Source organism: Marmota flaviventris, chromosome 12 (genome assembly GCF_047511675.1).
Source record: "Marmota flaviventris isolate mMarFla1 chromosome 12, mMarFla1.hap1, whole genome shotgun sequence".
Lineage (NCBI taxonomy): Eukaryota > Metazoa > Chordata > Mammalia > Rodentia > Sciuridae > Marmota > Marmota flaviventris.
Genome location: NC_092509.1, coordinates 82100947 through 82123753, shown reverse-complemented (window position 1 = coordinate 82123753; position 22807 = coordinate 82100947). Strand labels below are relative to the sequence as shown.

At 33.3% G+C, this 22807-nt stretch overlaps 1 protein-coding gene across 4 annotated transcripts in view; it reads left to right on the top strand.

Annotated features, from left to right (window-relative positions):
- Ptprc (protein tyrosine phosphatase receptor type C) overlaps positions 1-21537 on the top strand; it is a 112321-nt gene extending 90784 nt beyond the window's left edge. For all 4 annotated transcript variants that reach the window (XM_027945556.2, XM_027945554.2, XM_027945555.2 and 1 more), the window contains 13 exons: positions 3737-3773; positions 3875-3972; positions 4665-4790; positions 6424-6581; positions 6922-7057; positions 8640-8789; positions 12376-12466; positions 13715-13848; positions 14926-15060; positions 17098-17220; positions 17440-17618; positions 19184-19319; positions 20662-21537. In XM_027945556.2, coding sequence (XP_027801357.2) covers positions 3737-3773; positions 3875-3972; positions 4665-4790; positions 6424-6581; positions 6922-7057; positions 8640-8789; positions 12376-12466; positions 13715-13848; positions 14926-15060; positions 17098-17220; positions 17440-17618; positions 19184-19319; positions 20662-20937 — 1779 coding nt within the window. In that variant the 3' untranslated portion in view covers positions 20938-21537. The remainder of the gene's footprint in view (positions 1-3736; positions 3774-3874; positions 3973-4664; positions 4791-6423; positions 6582-6921; positions 7058-8639; positions 8790-12375; positions 12467-13714; positions 13849-14925; positions 15061-17097; positions 17221-17439; positions 17619-19183; positions 19320-20661) is intronic.
- Positions 21538-22807: the final 1270 nt, after the last annotated feature.

Genomic DNA, 22807 nt, shown 5'->3' with positions numbered 1-22807 from the left:
ACTCTCACTAATATTTATAAGAGTAGTTCTTGATCATATTCCTGTTGGTGTCAGATGTAACATAAGATTTTCCTCTTTGTGAAACAAAATTATACTACAAATTAATATACTATGATGCCTATTATGTGCTGGATAGTAAAATAAATGACCTAGCATATATTCATCATAAGAACCCCACATTTGCCCAGCCATCTGCACTATGCTAGGTGTGTAAATGAGGACCAAGAAGCTGACATTAGTTACCTTGTGCTTGTTCACACAATCACAAAGACTTGAGATTCAGCTTCAGTTAGCCTGACTCCACATTGCTTCTGTTATGTACACTACATTGTACCTGCAACATTCTTAATTGACATCCATACTCTGTCCACTGAATTTATCCAAAAATGAAAATATCTATACATGGTAAATTTCTGAAAAATATTTTAATATTTCCATTAATCATATCATTGTAAATAAGTAATGCTTTACATGAGTTAAATAATTTTAAACACTACAAAAACATTATAAACTGAAAAAACTCTTCTTACCCAATCTACCATTTGCTGAATATCTCCATCCACCAGAAGAAATAACTTCTATATTGGCTTTTTATTTATCCATCCAGAGTTTTTTATATATATAATTACAGCACCAACATATATTACCATCCATTTATGTGAAAATGTAAACACAATAGTCACACTGTTCTGTATCTTGCTACCTATATAACTCTCTATCTGGGATTTATATGATATCATTGTAAATAACAGGGTCAGCAACTTTTCCTATGAGGGAGCCAGACCAAAAATAGTTTTGACTTTGTGGAGCATTTTTACATCTAGCTATTTTTATAGTGATTTGCAGTATAACTGCATTGAGGTTTATTTTATCAGTTCCTAATTATCAGGCATTAAATGTGGTTTCTTAACTTCTACTACTAATAACAATGGTATAATGAATCATATGAACTCTTATTTTTCCAAAAGAGTTTCAGTGTATCTGTAGGATAAATTTCTGTTAGAATTGCAGGGACAAAAAAAAACACCATAGAGAATTGCAATTAAAAAGAAAATTCTAAATGGCTCTCTAGAGGGGTTTTACAATTTATAATCCAGCAGCAACATATGAACATGCTCAGCTCCATATAGCCTTGACAAAAGAACGTGCTATAGAAAGGTTTGACAACTCAATAATTTACCAAATATATTTTATGCTGTTATGTATGCTGATTTATAAGGTAATTCCCCAGATTCTTAAAAAGAAAAAAATAATTCAGCTGTTTGTTGTTGTTGTTGTTTATATTGCTATTGCTGTTGGACCACTTGAATATATAAATGTTTAGTAAAGACTCAAATTTCAAATTATGCTTATATATTTTGGCAGTGCATTAGGCAGTTTGTACAGCAAATTAGATGGCTTAAAACAACAGAAACTTATTCTCACACAGTTGTGGAGGTCAGATACCTGAAAATAAGGTGTCCATAGAATCATACTCCCTCTGAAGTCTCTGAAAGAGCCTTCCTTGCCTCTTCCTAGCTTCTGGGGGCTGCTGACAATCCTTGGCATTCCTTGGCTTATGGTTGTATCACTCCAAACTCTGCCTCTATCCCAAGGCCTTCTTCCCTGTGTCTCTAGTCACTGTATGGATGTCCTTCTTCTTTCTCTTATAAGAATGCCTATCATTGAACTTAGAACACAACCTTGTTCAGTATGACATCATTTTAACTCTTACATTCATAAAGATACCATTTCCAAATAAGGGCACATTCTGAAGAGCTGGTGACATAAGTTTTGGAGAAACACAGTCCCGTCCACTGTTTTGTAATCATGTATAATTATAGAATAACTTGGAAATGTTTTCTAGACACATCACTCATCTTCAACCTCTGAGCCTTGGTCACTAATCAAGTTACTTTTTGATATATCTAGTGATTTTCCAGGGCTAAATTATTCACATCAGTGATGATGATGACTATTATGATTATAATAATATGATTTATACAAATTTTCTATTTATCAGTTATTATATAAGTGCTTTATGTGTATTAATTCAGTTAAATATCACAACTCCAAAAGATGTTCTCTACTTTGCTAGTAGAATCATCTGGGATTCTCCCCTTAGCCCCAAGCATTCTGTCCCTAGAGAGAGCACCCTAACCTTTGTTTCCCTCCATTTTGTTTGATATACAACAGCTTTAATATCCTTGTTTGCTATTGTCCCTGGAAATCCATCTTAGTCTACAAATAACTCTTCCCTTAACCTGTCCTCATGATATCCACAATGAAATCTCTTATTCTGTCTTTTTAATATAATCCTTAAAATATTTATTTTTAATAGCAACCAACACTTTTTGCAAATGTTAAGTCATAGTCCAAAGAATAACTATTAGTTCTATGTCATATGTTTCTTACCTGTATTTGAACTGATTCTGTAAGATGAGCTCCACAGACCTTCCCAGTTAGCACTAATCAAATTTATTTTACATATGGTGTTTTTTTACAAATAATAATTTGTTATTCAAAGTAAAATACTTGAGAGCAGACCTGCTAAGACTTCACAAGAGCTTAGATGATCTCTAGGAAAAAACAAAAACCCCCAAAACACCTGGCACTTTCTGTTCAAATATATATGGCCACTATGGTATCAGATTGTATTTACATTTCCTCAACACAGCTAGGAGCTCCCAGAAGCATGCTTCTTCAGCTTTTAGATTGGTACTTGACATATAGTAGCCATTCAATATTTGTTGAATAAATGAACATGACTAATACTGTACTATGAGAAGCTAGTAAAATTGACATGAATTCTTATAGTTTTTGTGCAAAAGTTCATTCAGTAGCAAACTTCATCTCTTTCTATGAAGCTTTTCTCATTGAGGTAAATGAGATAAAGATAAAACTAAAGAGTCTGAGATAATTTTGAAAGAAAGTATCATGTTTTATCTACTTCTGTGCTCCCCTTTTTGTCTTAGGAACAGGAGCAGAGAAAGCAGACATTGTAGGTAATGAAATGAAAGTGATTGCATCACTTATCTGGAATTGCATAAAAAGACTCCAGGGAATAAGCAGCATATTTCAACAATAGTTAAGAGGTAGAAGTGTAGAGGGCAATTCCAGAGGGATTTAGACAAAGAATTGGAGTACAAATCTGAAAAGTAACTACATGGCTGGTGAGAAGGCTGTAAAGGTTCACAGGATTTAAACTATAATAACTGAATTATGCTCACAAATTGTTGTATTATCCTAGGTAAGAATGAAGTCAAGTTTTAAAAAGTGTTTGCTGTATACAGCAAAATACATGAAAGTCATGAGTAGTATTTGCAAATGCTAACTAATCCACTTGGCACAGTTAAATGACTGATCACATATTAATAAAATTTCCTTAATAATTTGAAAATGCCCTGGGAAATCTTTAACCAACAAATGGCAAATCTAAAGCAATTTTTTCTAATTCAGAATATTGCATGGTGGCACATGCCTGTAAACTCAGCAAGTAGGGAAGCCAGCCGAGGCAGGAAGATCTCAGGTTTGAAGCCAGCCTCAACAATTTAGTGAGATTCTAGGCAACTTAATGAGACTCTGTCTCATAATAAAAAATAAAAAGGTCTGGGAATATGGTTCAGTTGGTTAAGTGTCATTGGATTCAATCCCTGTTAACAAAACAAAATAAAAAAAGAAATAAAAAAGGAATTTTGCATGTTAATGAATAATGGAGTATTTAGTAAATGACATATTTTGTGTGTTTTTTGAACAGGGTTTCAAAGAGCCCAGGAAATATATTGCTGCACAAGGTAATTTATTTGATAGTCCTATATTATTTTTGGAAATTTATTTTATAACGCTTTAAAAAGTATCTCTCTTAACTTGTATTTTTTTTTTTTTAATCTCCTAGGCCCCAGGGATGAAACTGTGGATGATTTCTGGAGGATGATCTGGGAACAAAAAGCCACTGTTATTGTCATGGTCACTCGATGTGAAGAAGGAAACAGGGTAAGAACCTACAAGTTTCACAGGATGGTGGTTGGAATTGCATTTTAAAAAGCCATATTTTTGTGCTGCTGACTAAAATAGAATTCTTTCTATTTTAGTAGTGCTAACATTTGATTTGAATTCTCATACATGCAGAAAAATAAAATTTGTACATATGTAAATGTATTCCTAAATTTATGACATTTAGATGTTTTGATTTAATTACTGGACTTTTATTTGGTTCCTGTTTTTTTTTTTTTCTTTTTCTTTTTTTTTCCTTAGCATTGTTCAGAACCTTGAAAAGTGTTAACTTCCCAAGTACTAGTGAATACTCAAACTGACTTTGAGTAGATAGGTGTTAAATCATATAATATGACTTCAGAGGAATAAAAGCCTTTTGGTTTCCCAGCCAATAACTGACCACAATGAATCACATCTTTTTGCTGACCACTGAGCATGCCCTCTTTTTAAGGGCAGCTAAGACTCAGAATATCGACCTTCTGCTATGTAGTCTAAAGTCCTTCTGAACACCTGGATGGGAAACAGTGCATTTCAGACACCACAATTTTAGGTGTATATGTGCTTAACAAAGAATTTGTAAATATTGTGAGAATTTTGGATAAATAATTTTGGGGTTTTGGTTTTATTAAGAGTGTATAGTAAAATTTTGTTTAAGTGAAAAACTGGAATCACTAATGATTTTTTAAATATAGAACAAGTGTGCAGAATACTGGCCGTCAATGGAAGAAGGCACACGGGCTTTTGGAGATGTTATTGTAAAAATATATGAGCACAAAAAATGTCCAGATTATATCATTCAGAAACTGAGCATTACAAATGTGAGTATGTTTTAGTAAATGATTTTTGGTTTGATATTGCTTTTATAAAATTTAATTATGAGCTATTAAATGTGAGAAATTGAAATATATCTGGGAAAGTTGTCTTTTACTGACATCTAGGAGGAAGGGTTAGGTTAGAACAAGAATACAAGTTGATAGGTCAAATTTTAGCCATGGGTCAAAGACAGGTTTGCCCATGTCAAATCAAAAGTATCTAATATGATGGACTCCTGAAGTACTTTAGAAAAAGAAGGTTCCATTAAGTATGTTAAATAAATGATTATATTATTAAATTAATAAATAATCCTGAATGGATTGTTACCATTATGGAAAGAATACTTAGACAAACTGCATAATTAGAGAGCAGTACATGGAGTATAAATTCTAAATATATAGTAGAGAGAGAGGTTTAGTTTGGTAATAGATAAAATGGAGGTCAACATACATATTATATAATTGTATTTACATATAAATTCCAGATAGGTGTGCAGATAAAATTAGAAAGTAGATTAGCAGTTGCCTCCAGCTGAGAGGGTTGGAATGGGGAACAGCAGCTAATGGGTGTAGGCTTTCATTTTGTGCTGACAAAAATGTCCTATAATTAGATACGGGTGATGTACCAATCTGGAAATATAATAAAAACCCTTCAAATGAATGGTGTTTATGATGGATGGAATATACTTTAATAGTGCTATTTTAAAAATGTAGATCTTTCATGAGAGGTTGAAATTTTCTCTGAATTCCATTTGTTGGAGGTCTTTCAGTAATCTATTTTTTATTTCTATATAGTCCAAATACATTTTTCTTCTACAGGAAAAAGAAAACTTATTATGTATTTCTCCCAAGGCCCTCTTGGCTCCTTTTGCATTACTGACTGCTTTGCATTTGAAGGCTGTGAAACAATTCTGCCAATGATTCATGGCTAAATACATGATTGACAGAGCCACATAGGCCCTCAATCCATAAACATAGGCATTTACATACACATTGATGGCATTTATGTAGACATCAAGGCCCATCTGGTTATCGTGATTACTCTGGGATTACTATTCTTAATCAGCTCAGTTATGTCCTATTGAAAAATTACAAACAGCATAATTTTTCTTTTTCTTTAAGTTGATGATTCTACTTTTGGAGGGCTTAAGGAATACAGTCAGATTTTCTACATGTGAGAAATAGTCCTGTTTGCTGCTCTACCAAGCAGAAGAATTTTAAACACCTGTGAGAGTGACTTTTAGTAGATTTTTTTTCACACAAATCCCCACCTTGACTCCTAGCCACCCCCACCCCTTGATTTTTTGGTGTGTGTTTATTTTTGCTTTTTTGGCTTTGTAGCATGAAAGTGCCTAGGAGTTTCAGCTCTGTTTACCTTACCTCACTTCACTGGTAAGTTTCTGCTTACTGGGTAGTGCATGAACATCCTGCATGAGCTTTCAACTACTAGTTATTAATTGGAAAGGGAAAAGCATTCATGGCTGAAAAAGCTTACTGTTCACCTGAGGAAAAGTCTCTGGAGCAGTTTACATTTGCATGAGGAATTTTTCCTATGGGTCCTTCCTCCCACTTATTTATGTTATATGGTTTACTGTGAAAACAAAATCACCTTAAGAGAAAAATTTTACCTTTTGACTAGAAAAAGGAGAAAACCACTGGACGAGAGGTGACACACATTCAGTTTACCAGTTGGCCAGACCACGGGGTGCCTGAAGATCCCCACCTGCTCCTCAAACTGAGAAGGAGAGTGAATGCTTTCAGCAACTTCTTCAGTGGCCCCATTGTGGTGCACTGCAGGTAAACAGAGACTCCTGTAGCAGCCAGGGGTCTGTGGGTCTGTTGAAGTCCTGAGTTAAAGATGTCCTCTCCTTGGGTAATTCCTGTTTGGGGAAAGAATCTTTGCTGCATGTAACTTATATTCTTTTTTGAAAAAAAAATTTTGTATATTGCCAAGTTATAATTGTAAAAATTCAGGGGTATGAAGTATGATATTGTGATTTCTGAACACAGTAGCAAGGGCCCTGAATAGACCTTTTTCAACAGAAGCTTAGGTTCTTATCTCTGCTTCATGCTTGATGGTTCTCCACTCATTTCCTCATCATGATCCTGTCTCCACTTTTTTTAATGGTTTTGTCAGTGCTGGTGTTGGGCGCACAGGCACCTACATTGGAATTGATGCCATGCTAGAAGGGCTGGAAGCAGAGGGCAAGGTGGATGTTTATGGTTATGTCGTCAAGCTCAGGCGACAGAGGTGTCTCATGGTTCAAGTGGAGGTACGTTCTAACATATGCTCACTTTTGTTTTTGAACTTAAATTATTTTAGGGAAACAGAATGGTATAAAAAGAAATCTAAATTTGTCATACCTTCAAATAAATTAAAATTTTTTGAAAATTAAATCAAGTGGCAACCATTTTGTTATGCTTAAGAGTTCTGTGGAAGAAAGATGACCATAGAATATGTGTATTTTTTAAAATAATGAAATACTACGTACAAATATCAGACCAGGGAAGAAATAAAAGCATTGAAAACAGATTGGTGACAAGTCATAGAATTAAAAACAAGGAGACAGTATTAGTGATTAAGAGCCTGGTTTATTAAACTAGACTTCCAAAGTTCAATTCCTACCTCTAATTTTTAATCCCATACACCTCTGGACAAGTGTTTAATGTTTCTGTGCGTCACTTAAGTCATCCATAAAATGAAGATCAAGGTGGTACTTACGGCACAGATTTATAAAGAAAAAGGAAATACAAGTGAAGCACTTAGACAAGTTTGTGGCATATGCTATGCATTCGGTGATTTGGATCATAAGTTGTTACTGAAAAATGTCTGTAGTTGACCTGGCAATTGCATCTGTATTGTGTATACCAAAGTGCAGCAATTGCAAATGTGCATAACTAAAAACAGGTGCAGGACTGTTCCTTGCATTCAACATTGGTAGAAAAGCACAACAATAGAAACACTTGAACTAGATATTAGCAGGGTAGAGGGAAAGCAGTAGTGGACTTTGTATAGCAAATGCCAGGCTGCAGTTAGAAGAAATCTAGATCTGTATCTATCTATGTGAATGGATGCTTAGATGGAAATAGGGAGTGAATAAAGTCACCAAATGAAGCACAGAATATGATTTTTGTGATCTTAAAATCATAAAAATATATACAAGGTCTATGTGTTCATAGATAGATAGATATCAAGAAGAAGTATAAAAATAGATTGTTAACCAGAAAATGAGAAATTAAGTTTTATGGAATAAATGAAACAAAGAAGAAAGACATAAGAAAACTCAGGGAAGTGGTGGTGGTAGTTAAAAAAAAATGTTATTTCTCTTTAAATCAGAAATATGTAATTTCCTTCAAAATACTGAATTTAGATAAAAAGTTAGGAGTTGTCAAATTTGGGTTTGGCATATTTGATCTTCTTAAATAATTTTCTCAATTTTAAGAAGTTCTAGAAAATTTTAATGATGCATTATACAGTATATCAACTTGCCTTTTCTGATATCCTGTGTATTTATTACAATTTCAAGTGTTATTAATTTCACTTATTAACTCAGTAATAGTTACTGAAGAAACTAACAGACTATTTTTAATGTTGAGGAATAAAATAAGAGATATGAAATTATACAATGAATACTCTATTTGGCAAACAATGTATTTTTTCTGAAAAAATAGTCTGAAATGAAATTTGCAGAGTGGGGAGAGCTAAGTTCAGAACGTTTGCATGTTACCCATATCAATTATTTTATCACACATTGTCCCAATATGAACCAAATTGTATGAATGCATATTTTATTTACATATGACACATAGGACACTGCTTTACCTAATTATTTTCATTTTTCTTTGATACTGTAGGCACAGTACATCTTGATCCATCAGGCCTTAGTGGAATATAATCAGTTTGGAGAAACAGAAGTAAATTTGTCTGAATTACATCTGTGTCTGCATAACATGAAGAAAAGAGATCCTCCCAGTGAGCCATCTCCACTGGAAGCTGAATTCCAGGTAATTTAAGTAGAGATAACAGTAATAATTACAGGCAAATTTTATGGCTTTATATTTTCCAATTGTTTGCTATGCACTTCAACTGCATCTGATCCTCACCATAAGCAATGGAGCACAGATGAGGAAACTGACACAGAGAATTTAAAAGAAATGCCTCTGTCTACACAACTATTATGTAGAAGACTAGTTTAAACCCAGAAGTCTGATTCAATCTCTAATGCTTCCCACACTCACTCCTTAAACTGGTATAACATAAAGTGTCAAAATAATAGTATATAGCAACAAAATTGGCCTGCCCTAGTCGATACAGCATCTCACCTTTAAAAACTGCATCTGGTTTTGGTTTGTGAGAGGAAATAATTAGAGGGGTTTGTGACTGCTTAGGAAGTTGAACTGGCTGGAGCTGGTAGACAGAAAGGAAAGGATAAGTATGTGTGTCCTAACCTATTTATTAGGCAATTATTCTGACAGCTAACCGAGAATATGGTTCCCTGTGATTTCAGAGAGTTGACACAGCTATCTTCGAATTGCTTAGTTGTCAAAAAAATGTTTTTTAACTTTTCTCTTCCACCAATGATTTTCAGTTTACAGAGTTTTTCTATAAAATACCAACCTAGTCAATTCAAAGAGTTTCACAAGGCCAGGAATGTGCTTTTAATCAGATGCAGAATCATTTAATGTTGAGGATCAAAGTGGGGCTAAGGTGGGGGGAGGAGGTGGAGCTTATAATAACCACCAAGCAACTTGGTCCTGCAGAAGATCCACATTTTTGTGGAAGAATTGACAGGCATGGAGTATTCTTAAAGAGAGAAGTATTTCATTGTTGTTTTGTTGTTCTTTTAGCTGAAAATTTTACCATAATCAATGCACTAACCCCACTAACCCACATATGCACATGGTATTAGGAATTTCAGGTTGCTAGGCTGAAAGGAGTAGAATTAATGTTATAGAAGAAGAGGGATAATTTTCAAGAACATGGATGCTTGAAATCATGATTTTAGAGATGCTGTAATGTTTGGAATAAAACCTACAAAGGTATAATGGTAAAAGAGAATGGTTGAGGAATGAAGGGGAAAGTCATGGGAGGTGAAAAAACAGATGAAATCAATGAGAGTGTTAGCTAGATTGTCCTTGTGAATGTCGAAGTAATTAAGGACGAGGACGGACCGACCCGAGAGAAAGAGTGCACCATTAGCCAAGTCTAAAACTATGAGGAGGAGTGATCCAGAAATCAGAGCCCCCATACCCTCACATGAAGGGCAGTAGATTAAAGGTGGTGTAGTATAACGGAAGGAAAATCAAAAGTCATTGGGTTTCTTTGAAGCAAAATATGGAGAAGTGGTTTGCAAGTAGCAGCAGTATCAAAGAGATCACACGACTGAAATGGAATGGGAGGGGAAGAGGATTCAGATGGATGGGGATTTGCTGATGACAGACCATGGACATGAAAAACTCAGAGGAGAGCATTGGTTGATATAAGAGACTGGGTTTTATTTGAGAATACAGGTAACCATCAAGGAATAAAAATGTGGGGAATGTGGATGGATGCACAGAGAGGCTTAGACTATTGGTGGCAACTGAAATAAACCAGGATTGAAGATGGAAAAATCCTTTGGGTCTTATAGGAAGGTGAGCCATTAGTTCCACTTATAATCCTGAGCATTGGCTACTAGAAGGAAGTGGCTATTGGGTGACCTTTTACAGAGCAAATGGTCTTGTGGTGCTTTCCAAGGCAGCTGGTTTTACATGCACCTCATGGTAGTATTCATGTTGTTGGTATATAGTGGGATTTAGTGATGATGTTCTCTTTCATTCAATTACACAGTACTAAGTGGAGTTCAAAACTGGATGCCATAGTTAGTTTAAAAAGGGCTTCATCTATACTATATAATAATATATGCAAATAATATTATATGTAAATAATATTATATATAGTATATATAACATATTTTATATAATGTATATAATTTTATATGTAATCATATACATTTAATATATAATAAATAATATACAATTATATACAATTTTAAATATAATAAATTATGTATATATTATATAATTTATATGATTTTATATATAATTAGATATAAAATAAGTATTATTTTATATAGTATTATTTATACATAATACTACATATATTCACATACATTTATATGCATTGTCTGTATAAAAATCTTAATGAATGGTACATGAGGAACTTTCTCAGTTTAGGTTATTCAAATATTAAATATTATTATTCTGAAATATTATATACTCAATCAATATTTACTTAGGGACTAGTGGGAAGAGAAAAGGATTGACAAAGAGGAAAAAGAAAACAAAATGTATGTTTGTCTGTGTCTTAGCCTCATATCATTATAGTGAAATACCTCAAACAGGACACTTAGGAAGAAAAGCTTTGTTTAGCTTACAGTTTTGGAGGTTCAAATCCCAAACTCGGTGTTCTTATGGCATTGAGGCTCATACAAGAGTGGCACATCATGCAGGATCATACGTTGGTTGGAGAAAAATGCACACATCACAAGCCAAGAAGTAGTGATTTTGAGAAATATGGTCTCACAATCCTTTGGTTTCCTTTTGAGGGCAAGCCTCCAATGACTGAAGGACCTCTCACTAGACCCAACCTCCTAAATGTCCATAAGCATTCTCAATAACACCACTCTGGACACCAGGCCTTTACACATGAACCCTTGGGATACATTCAAACCACTGTGTCCTGCCAATAGTGAAAGAATAACATGGCTGTCTTAGAATCTGAGAGCTGCCAGGAATGGAGGAATTTGGTTTGGTTGAAGTAGGGAGGGACCTAGTGGGGGACAAGGCTGGAGAGATAGTCAAGGGCATATCCCTAAAGGCTTTTTTTATGCTCTACTGAGGAGGTTTACTGCTTCCTGATATTGGAAGGAAGTTGCTATGGAGCCTAAGAGGGACATCTTCTGTTTTGTGTTTTAGAAGGTTTAGAGCAAGCAAGATTGGACATGAAGAGGACAATCATGAAATTGTTGATAATTTCCAAGTGAAAAAAAAAAAGATGGACTGGACTAAGTTGGAAGAGAGAAAAGTAACAGTAGAAATTTTACCAGTAGAAATTATAGATTTTGCTAACTTGATTAGCTACTGTGCGTGAGAGGGACAGCACCCTGGCAGGTGTGAAAAATTGAGGTCTCAGTGTTTGAAACATCAAGTCTTCTGTGAAACTTGTGTCTGCTAAGTTTAGTTCTCATAATTTAAAATATTTGCCATTGATTTTGCAATATGGGTAATAATGAACATTGGTATAGTGTTTTCAACTTATATCATAATGAAGTACACTACTTTGTTGTCAAGCAGTTCTTAAGTGAGAAGGTTACTCTATTAGAGAAGTGTATATTTTTAGTTCCAACTCACCATGTCGAATGTTCTAAATGCATAAACAATAAAATTGGAAAATTCACAGGGAAACTTAAAAGCTTTGGCCTCTAGGGAGTGTATGCAAATTTCACAAAAATTGATCAGGTGCCTTTCTATAAGAAGCATTCTATATCCCAATAATAAATTAATCTAATAATTAGGTTTTAAAGGAGTTTTCTATTCTATTTTTTTTCAGAGACTTCCTTCATACAGGAGCTGGAGGACACAGCACATTGGAAACCAAGAGGAAAATAAAAAGAAAAACCGGAATTCGAATGTCATTCCGTGTATGTAGTTTACTATTATTACTTTTTGTATTAGATAAAGTGAAACTCTTTTTGGATTTGTTGAATGTGAGACACACATGCAAGTTATCTCTGAGCAAATTTTCAACATTTGGTTTACAATGAAGAAGTTAATAGGCTATCTGAATTTTAGTTACAGCAAATTATTTGAACCCTACATGTTTTGAATGGTCTTTGGAGAATAGACTGCATTCAGCGTTATCTTTCTGCCAGTTATTTCAGAAAGAGGTTGTAAGATGAAACCTCTGAAGCAAGGAGAAAAAGGTCAAGTACTCTGTACTTGTTTTAATATTATTTCAGGGTATTTGTCAAATAGCAATCATTGTATCCATTTGTTCTCTTTCTGCTTTTTTCTCTTTATCTCTTATATCTGGGAGGTTGAAATTAGATAGAAAATACTCTATAAAGTGCCAATCATCAAATTTGATAAATAAAAATAGGCAGTTTTCAGGACTGGAATTCTACCATTTAAGCACATCCATAGGATCACATCTGGTACTACTGTAATTTTATTCAACAGCATACACGAAAATTAGCATAAACAAAATATAAGCCAAGGTAATAAACTAGACAACCAGATAAATCAAATCAGTGCATGGCTGACCTAATTTCTGCAGAAGTCTTTATGAATATAGTTAAAATACAGAGTTGATAGTAATGTAAACAGATCATTTGACCAGATTATTACAAATTTAAATTATTGGTTGGCAAGGAAAAATTTATACTAAATAATAATTAATATGAAATACCCATTTAAATAAGACTGTTAATTTAATGTTAATAGAATATTATTGAGAAAAAACTCTAGGCTTTGTATTTTTTTTTAATTTATAGCAAGCAGAATTATGGCATTCATGGAAAACTGAAGAACATGTATCAAAGATTGAATGATCATTTAGAGCATTATGATATCTATTTGTTATGTTTCTTCCTATAACCTTTTTAGGTCTTCCTTTTTTTAAGGCTTTTAAAAAATAATTTGTTAATCCATTAGTACTGAATTTTATGTAGGGTATCATTGCATTTATATTAACATACTTAATTCTGAATTTTTTTAACTTAGACATGTTAACCAAACATAGAATTATTTTTTTATTTGTTTCTCTTTTGGTGGGGATGGGGATTGAATCCAGGAATTAGCAAACACTAAGCCTGTGCTCAATCAGTGAGCTACATCCCCAGCCCTGATTGTTTCTAAAGGAAGACTTACTGCTAATTTATTTTACATAGATGATTTTAACAGAGTGCCACTGAAACATGAACTGGAAATGAGCAAAGAGAGTGAGCATGATTCAGAGGAATCCTCTGATGAAGAAAGTGACTCAGAAGAAACGAGCAGATATATCAATGCATCTTTCATTATGGTAAGTGCTTATATTTCCCAAACCCAGTATCTGACACTTTTAAAAATTATGTCCACATGATTAGAAGCCATTTATTACACAGCTTCATAAACGAGTGATGAGCTTGGTCATAACTATGTATCTATTGATAAAAGTTTCAACTCTATTTTAACTTAGCAAACAATTTAAAAATGTTAAAAACTAATGAATAGATTCAGAATAAGGCAATGCTATTGCTTATATTCCATGCAAAATAAGACTATTGCCGTATTAATTTTAAAAATAAAGTTTGAAGAGCTAGGGTTGTGACTCAGTGGTAGAGCGCTTGCCGACCATGTGTGAAGAACTGGGTTTGATTCTCAGCACCACACATACATAAATAAAATAAAGGTCATTGATAATGAAAAATATTAAAGAAATAAATAAAATAAAATTTGAGCAAATAATATTATTTGAAAATATTTCTTCTTACAAATAATATTATTTCAAATTTTTATATTTGCATAGTTCAAAACTTAGATTAACTGGATTGTCAGGTGAGTCTGTGTTACATACATTTTATTAAAAAATAAAATGAGAATTCAAACAAAGAAATTTCAGTCATTCAGTAAATACTTATTACATATATGCTAAGTTAGATTTCTTTCCACAGATTTCCTAAAACACACATTCAATATTCAATGAACATTATTTAAATTATGCTACATCATAAAAATGTATAGACTCCAACTAAAGTAGTGTCATGATAAAGATAGTTTAAGTGCTATGGAATTCTTTTTACCTTAGTAATAACAAATATAGTGAATAAAAGGTTTGGGGGGTATTTTTGAAAGGAAAATCTTTGTTTTTCAAGATAATATGTCTTAATCTTGATATAACATTATTTGCTAATTTATTATTTGAGTACATATTTTATATATAATTATATCTACTGTATATAATTATATATAATAAGGTTATTAAATTTCTTTTTGAACCTAAGGATTAATATTTTAATGTACCAGCATTGATATCAAGCTGACTATTTTTCTCTCTTCAGAGAGCAGTAGTAACAAAGTCCCCACCTTTGTTTTTTTTTTTTTTTTTTTTTTTTTGAAGGGTTACTGGAAACCAGAAATGATGATTGCTACTCAAGGACCATTGAAAGAGACCATTGGTGACTTCTGGCAGATGATATTCCAAAGGAAAGTCAAGGTTATTGTCATGTTGACGGAACTGAATCATGGAAACCAGGTTTGTCCTTTTGGGAATATATATATTTGTTTCAAGTTGTTCTATTATAAAATGTCACTCTCCATTCTTGGGTTACTTGCTTGATCTTTGTGCTCCTGTCTTCTTGGTCCCTCTGTCACACAGGTCCATTTGTTTAGTTTTAAGACAACTTCCACCCCCATGTTGGCTCCCATCATTTTGGGTTTGGATTCTGACAATTTCGTGATTGCCTGTCCAGTCTTGCTACTCACAGATGTCCAGAACACTGCAATTTTAGCATCACAACAAACAATGCTACGTTTTATATTTTTTTAAAGATAAAAATTATTCATTTCTATGTGGTGCTGAGAATTGAACCCAGTGCCTCACACATGCTAGGCAAGCACTCTTCCACTGAGCTCCTTTCACTCCCATAACTCCTGAACCCAAGAGAGTGTAGGTAAGAAGCCGTTAGCCCACCATACTCATGAACATCTCCCACAAAAGTGTTGAAAAGGGGCTATAAAGAGAACTAGAAGTGTTGTATTTTGTTGTATAAAATTAGGTACTGTCTCACACACCTTCTAAAAAATTAAAAAGATGTTACATCTTTCTAATGATTTATTCTGAGCATGGAGAATACTTTATGTGTTTGATATTTGAAAATCATGTAGCTATTTGTGTGTTCCTTCCAAATCATAGCTATAAAACATGTGTACGAATTTTCTAAACATAAATAGATTTCAGGGTATGCTTACCTGTTTACTATTTGTTTTTTTCTTCAGGTATAGATACTTTGTGGTACTACTGAAAACACCTTTAATAATATTATTTTGACCAAAATTTGTAATACATAATTCACTTTGAGGTGATGAATAAAATTTTTCTAATATCTTGGGGAAAAAAGATAAAAATTAAACTCCTTATCTGATGTTTAAGAACTTCATAAATCAGACTCTATATATCTTTTCATTTCCCTCCTGTTTTTTTATGTTTTACTTACTCTTTACTTTAGAAAAGTAGGTTTATGGATTGAGTCTTTATGAACCAATTATATTATCATTCCTGTGTCATAGTATTAGTATTTACTAACACTCCTTATACATAAATGTGCCTTCCCTTCCCTCTTGACTCTATTTTTCTAGAAAATCAAAACTCCTGAAAAATTTATCTATATCCTTCCCTCTTCATTCCCATGCAGTATTTATTGCCATAAAATTCTAATTGAAGGTGAACCTAAGATATTTAACACCTAACAAATTACCTAACATATGTTAATGCTTATTTAATAAAAGCCCTCGTAGACATACACTAAGAATCATGACTTTCTTTCCTTTCCCCTTATGCTCTACTCATATACAGAAAGTTCTTTTTTAAATTTATTTCTTCTGGTTTATGAAATAAATATATGTTCAGATTTCCAGCGTGGAATTCCAGTAATTTTTTTCACTTATCTAAATTGTGCAAGTCAAGAAATAGAATGAGAATACAAGCACGAATGGCCATCATTGTCAGCAATGGCAGATTTGTAGCACTGGAAAGCAATCTGCAAAGGAGGAAATATTTTGTGATTCACCTGCACTCCAGTATGACCCTTTATTTTGATATTCTGCCAATTTAGTAACTCATGGTGCTGGTCATCAGGATGCAGAGACAAATCCCTAAATGATGCAGGCTCCTTCCTCGGGGACTGGTGGATAGACAGCAGGGCATGAATTATTGGAGGTGTCAATCTCCAGATTTTGAAGAAGTGCTAATCAGAATATGGAAGGCAGGAACAAATCTCGAAGACCAACATCAGCAAAGATAGAGCTCTTCCTGGCTACATTGATTATTCCCGGATTTCCTTTACTTGCACAATATTTGTTGAATGGATCTTCACCATATCTTCAAGTGGATTTTAGATTTTTGTGGGCAGGTTTCAATTTTAGAATGCAGTGATTTCCATTTATTAGAAAATAATGAAGGAAAGATGAGAGAGAGAGAGAAAAAAGAGAGAAAGATTGATTCTCTGAATACTTCAAGTAGTAAATTCAACATTTGTGTAGATGTCATTGAATCATACTCTTACTTATCTAGGAAATCTGTGCTCAGTACTGGGGAGAAGAAAAGAAAACATTTGGAGATTTAGAAGTTGATCTGAAGGACACAACCAAACATTCAACTTATACTCTCCGTGTATTTGAATTGAGACATTCCAAGGTAAATAAACAATTTAGATGGTATATACCTTTGATATAATTAACTCTGGTAGGAATGCTAATATAAATTATTTTATTTGAGAAACGCTACCATCTGTGTAATGGTTAAGAATAAAAATATTAAATTATTTACATGAAAGCAATTGTAAAGAAAATGTGACTGTAAACTATATGGATGGAGCATCACTTCAGCTAATGTCCCCTTCCCTTCTGATATTAGAGGAAAGAGCCTAGAACCGTGTACCAGTACCAGTACACCAACTGGAGTATGGAACAACTTCCTGCAGATCCCAAAGACTTAATTTCCATGATTCAGATTCTCAAACAAAAACTATCCAAGAAGAATTCCACTGAAGGGAATAAGTACACCAAGAGTGTGCCTATCCTAATTCACTGCAGGTGGGTGGAATTTGATAGGATGTGCTCTAAAAATCCAAATACTTGACTTCTTTGTTGGCACTTTTTTTCTATTTGTCCTGATATATAAAACATATGACTCCAGAGAAAATCTCTGTTGGAGACAGTCACTCTCTGTGTTATATTTCTTCAGAGTAATGGTTATATAAATATGATAGAAATGGTTATATTTGAGTTTAATAAATCCAGGCAATAAATTTAGATCAATAAATACCAAATATCATGTCATCTTGGATTCCTCAGTACCTGAACCTAGAATGTCATAATGGCTGAATGAGCAAATGAATGGAGAGAAGGGTGAATGAACAGACAGATGGATGGATTGCAGTGGATATATGCTCATCTGCATTGATTCCCTCTACTTGATGTTTCAGAAGCCAGAGGACTGAAAGCTTCATCTTCCATAAACAGATTTAAATATTAAATGATACCTCAGTGCTTAGCAATTTTGATTTTAAATCCATTATTTGATTTTCTTAACTGACCTCAGAGGCAAATATTTTAGTAATACCAAATCTAATACTTGATTTTATTAGTTTCTGTTATGCTGGCTTTCCAATTTCACCTGTGGTGAATGTTTTTCTGTGCAGAATTTTACCTGTGATAAATAGCCACCTTAACTAGAAGATATTAAGATAAAGATTCATAATATAGAAGGTTTACGTGAAAGTGAATATGAAAATAAATGAGAACTGAAAAAAATCATAAAGCAAAGTGAGAAATATAAACCTACGGAAATACTTTTAGAATTTTTGAAAAAGCCTCGGTGTTATTGGAATTGCAGATACTAGAATCAAGCCCTTGGAGATGTTGTACTTTTCATCACTTATTAGAATTTTCAAAAGTGAGACTTACATGGAAAGAAAGGGATTGAAAGGAAGTTTCACCTTCTATGTATTAAGAAATATGCTTAGGATATGCTTAAATATCTACTAACTGTTCTTTAGTTATGTATGGTACACAGCATCCTGATGATAATGCATGCTATAATTAAATCTATTATATAATGCTTTACACCTCTCATAGAAAATTGATCATTTGTTTTCCTTTGTTTTAATGAATAATTCTTATCAGTTCTCACTCCTCTTCTGGTATGGAAGTGGAAATGTTTGTAAAAAGTGTAGAGAGCAGAAGAGTCAAAGAAAAGCAGATGGTCTTCTACTTCTGGTTTTATCAATTTCTAACTATGCCTTTAGTGTCTTTAACTCTTGAGTTCCTCATCTATCAAGCTGACATTACTATATTGGTCCTAATAACTTCAGATGTAAATAAAATGCATTTAAAACCAATGAAGTACTAAATAGAATAAAATATATTTTAAAAGCCCAATCCAATTGTTTCTAAAAATACAGGAATATTAAAATCCTAAATTGAAAATGATCAATCACTCCCCTCTAAAAAAATTTTTAACAGAAATAACTGACGCTTATGAAATTGGAATAATACAATCTAGTAAAAAAATATATTTTATCTCTCCCTACTTCATAAGAATATCACTTTTTCCATAAAATGCACTAGTTTTCTATTTTAATTTTTTCTTCTTATAGAGATGGATCTCAGCAAACAGGAATATTTTGTGCTTTGCTAAATCTCTTGGAAAGTGCAGAAACCGAAGAGGTAGTGGATGTTTTCCAAGTAGTAAAATCTCTACGAAAATCTAGGCCAGGAATGGTTTCCACATTTGTAAGTATACCTCACCTTTGTTTTTTTTAACACTTTGTTCTTTTTTATTTTGAATTTCTTTTCTTCTCTCCTGTCCTTACCTACTATTACCTATTCTTCTTTTCTTTCTTCTATTTTTATGTTACAATTCACATGGAATTTTTATCAAAACAAATAAGAGACGTAATTAGCATTTGCGAGCAATTTGTTGTGACAGACCATTAAAAAAATCCTTAAATGATTATGGATTGCTTAATTTCTCCTCCTTTAATTCTTTATCCATTAGTGTTGTGTGAGAAACCACCCCAAAATTTAGTGGTTTAAACAGCATTGATCGTAGTTCAATAAGCCTATCTGGATTGCTCTACTGATCTCCTTGGGCTCAGATGAACAGGCTCTCTCATATGTCTGCCACCAGCTGACGAGTCTTCTGGGGTCTAGTCGCTCTCAAATGATCTCTGTCACTATTAGGCTGAAAGTTGGCTGCCATTTAGCTGTGACTGGATGACCTTCTGAGGTGCAGGCTTGAATCAAACACACCCAGTCTTCCTCTGCCTTGTTACCAGCTGAAAAAGTCACAATGCCACCTGGACTTAAGGGGTGGGGAACACAGACTCCTCCCAGTCTTTTCCTAAGTGCCTGAAGTTGCACTATGAAGAGCTGTACATACAGGAGAATAATAAATGCTACATTTTAAAAAAAAAAAATCAAGCATGTATCTTCTTTATGTTGTAGTAACTGTAGATGATTAATTGGGAATTAGTAATTCTTTACAATATAAATTTAATTATTGCTCTCTAAAATCTATGAAGCATTTTACTATGTACAATGTTGAGTTTACTATATTGATTTCATAAATGTGTTGAGTGCCTGCTACTGTACTCTTACTATTGAGAGACTCATTGTTTGATGTTGGGAAATGGCAGATGTTTAGTCAACAATGTAGTAATTTAAACCATAGAGAAATTAATAGTGACACAAATAGGGGCATTAGGCTATGGGGATCAGGGTAGACTTTTTGAAGCAGGTGATTTCTGCTCTGATTCTTAAGGGGTCTGTATGCATTAACCAAGAAGATAAGCCCCAAAATGGCATCAAGGGCAAAGGCATGGGACTGAGACATCACATGTTAGAAAGGAAATGAACTCCTATTTGGTGGTGCTTTAGGGTCCGTTTTGAAAGCAGCTCATCCTTTAGGACCACAAGGAAATAAGTCATTCAAAATTTTCCTTATGCAGACATGTCAGAGAACTTTCATCCAGACTTCCAGAAGGAAAGGATTAGTTGTTGCTAATTTTCATCTGACATATACACAAGGACATCGGTTTTCCTCATGTAATTTCTTGCTGCTTTCCTTCATTAGGAGCAATACCAGTTCCTATATGACATCATTGCCAACACCTACCCTGCCCAGAATGGACAAGTAAAGAAAAACAGCAATCAAGAAGATAAAGTTGAATTTGATAATGAAGTGGACAAAGCAAAGCAGGATGCTAATTGCGTTCATCAAGCTGGTGCCCCAGACAAGACCCACCAAGGAAGCAAAGAGGTGGAAGGTGCTGAACCCACAAGTGGCACCGAGGGGCCAGAACATTCTGCCAATGGTCCTGCGAGTCCAGCTTTAACTCAAAGCTCATAGGAAAAGACGTACATGGGGCAACTCAAAGCCTGTGCTAGCTGTTTTCTGTTTTTCTAGAAGTGGGAGGGAAAAATAGGAAGACATTGGACTGATGATCAAAGTGCACTGGACCAATGTTTGGGGGAAGATGCTATTTTACCACTGTGGAAAAAATATTTAAGCCAGTTTTGCTAAGATGTTTTGTACAGTGTTATGCTTATTTTAAAATATTACCTGTCGTTCAGCAAAAACAACTTCTTAGTAGTCTTCATGTGTGTGTGTTTGAATACCTGATGGTGGACAGGTAGAGCTTTCAAATGAATTTAAATGCTCTTGAGAAACTTTGCATAAAACTTTTTTTTTTCTGAAGAAGAAAAAAAAAACACACTTTTTATTGGAACTGTTAACTTAGCTTGAAAGATCTATTTTTAAGACATAAATTGCATGTGTACTCTGTATAAGATTAGCAACATGTACATTTCTAGAATGACCTCAAGATGTCCTCCTTGTTCTACTCTGATATATCTTATAGTTTACTATTTTACTTAGAGTACATAAAAGTAGCATGTGTGTGTATAGGTACTACAAGAAAGTTAACCAAATTAAAATTTGGAAATCTTATACTCCATCTGTTATCATTTAGTCTAATACCTTTTTAGGTATATTTAATTTAAAATTTTCAACTGAGCCTATATTGCTTTTTTCACATGGGTTTTACACTCTGTACAATATATGGAATTTATTGCTTTCGACTTTGACCAAATTTATGTTTGCTATAATTGAATTTAAATAAACATCTTTAAAATAAATAAATGTAGTATATATTAAAAACCCATAGGGATATGAACAGAGCAAGAAAATGTATTTGTGTCCTATTTACATCTGACACTTAACGTAGCTATTTAATGAAATTTAAGATTGATGTGAGAAATACAATATTGCATGTCTATACTTCCCATGTTAAGGTTCATCTTTGACTTTCATTAGTGATTACTTTGAATATCTCAAATTCTTAGACTGCTACCACTAGGAATTCATATGGATAGCCACAATAAAGTTCAATCATTAACTTCCTTGTTTATAATACATTAAATGTTACATGTTCCTATATGGAATATGTACGCACCTATTAAAATGTGGCTTAAGTACTATTAATAACAGTTTACAACAATTTTACAGGTTCCAACTCTCGAAAGAAAGACACATAATCTAATAATAATAATAATAATATAGAATTTATTTTTTAAAATCCTCAAGAATAATGGTACTTTCCAAGATGTCTTTTAATGAATTCTGCATTTCAACATGGGTCACACTATCTTTAGATTTATTTGGTTTTCTATATTTTCCTTTTTGTAGCTCATATCAAATGTCTTAACTATACAGCATCAATTGCTTTTTTATACAAGCCACATTTATTTTGTTTCTATTTCAAATTCTTTTTTATTATAACATAAAATTAGCATTAAATCCTTATGCTATTGTATATTTCATTGCCTTTATTTAACAGATAAAAAAGGGAAATTTAAAACGAAGCAAAAGTTTCCAGTTTATATTAAGGTCAGTTGCCACCTTTTTTACCTATTAGTGAGAAAAAGGCAGGTGAAAATCATCAATTATGGGCATCAGAAAGAAATACATCTTACTTTTGCTTTTCTTGATACTTTTTCAGACTTCTGCACTTTAGTTTCACTTCATGAAAGTTGACCAGAGATCATTTACTAGATAATGTTATTATAATTTGTAATTCTAATGCCCAGTAGATTCACATGGTAGATATTTATCTTTATGTAAGTGGCTTCAAAATAAACAGCAAAACCTAAATTTTAAATAATCTATAAATAGCTTCTCTTTAGAGGTTTCAACTGCACATAACATCTTCCAAAAGTGA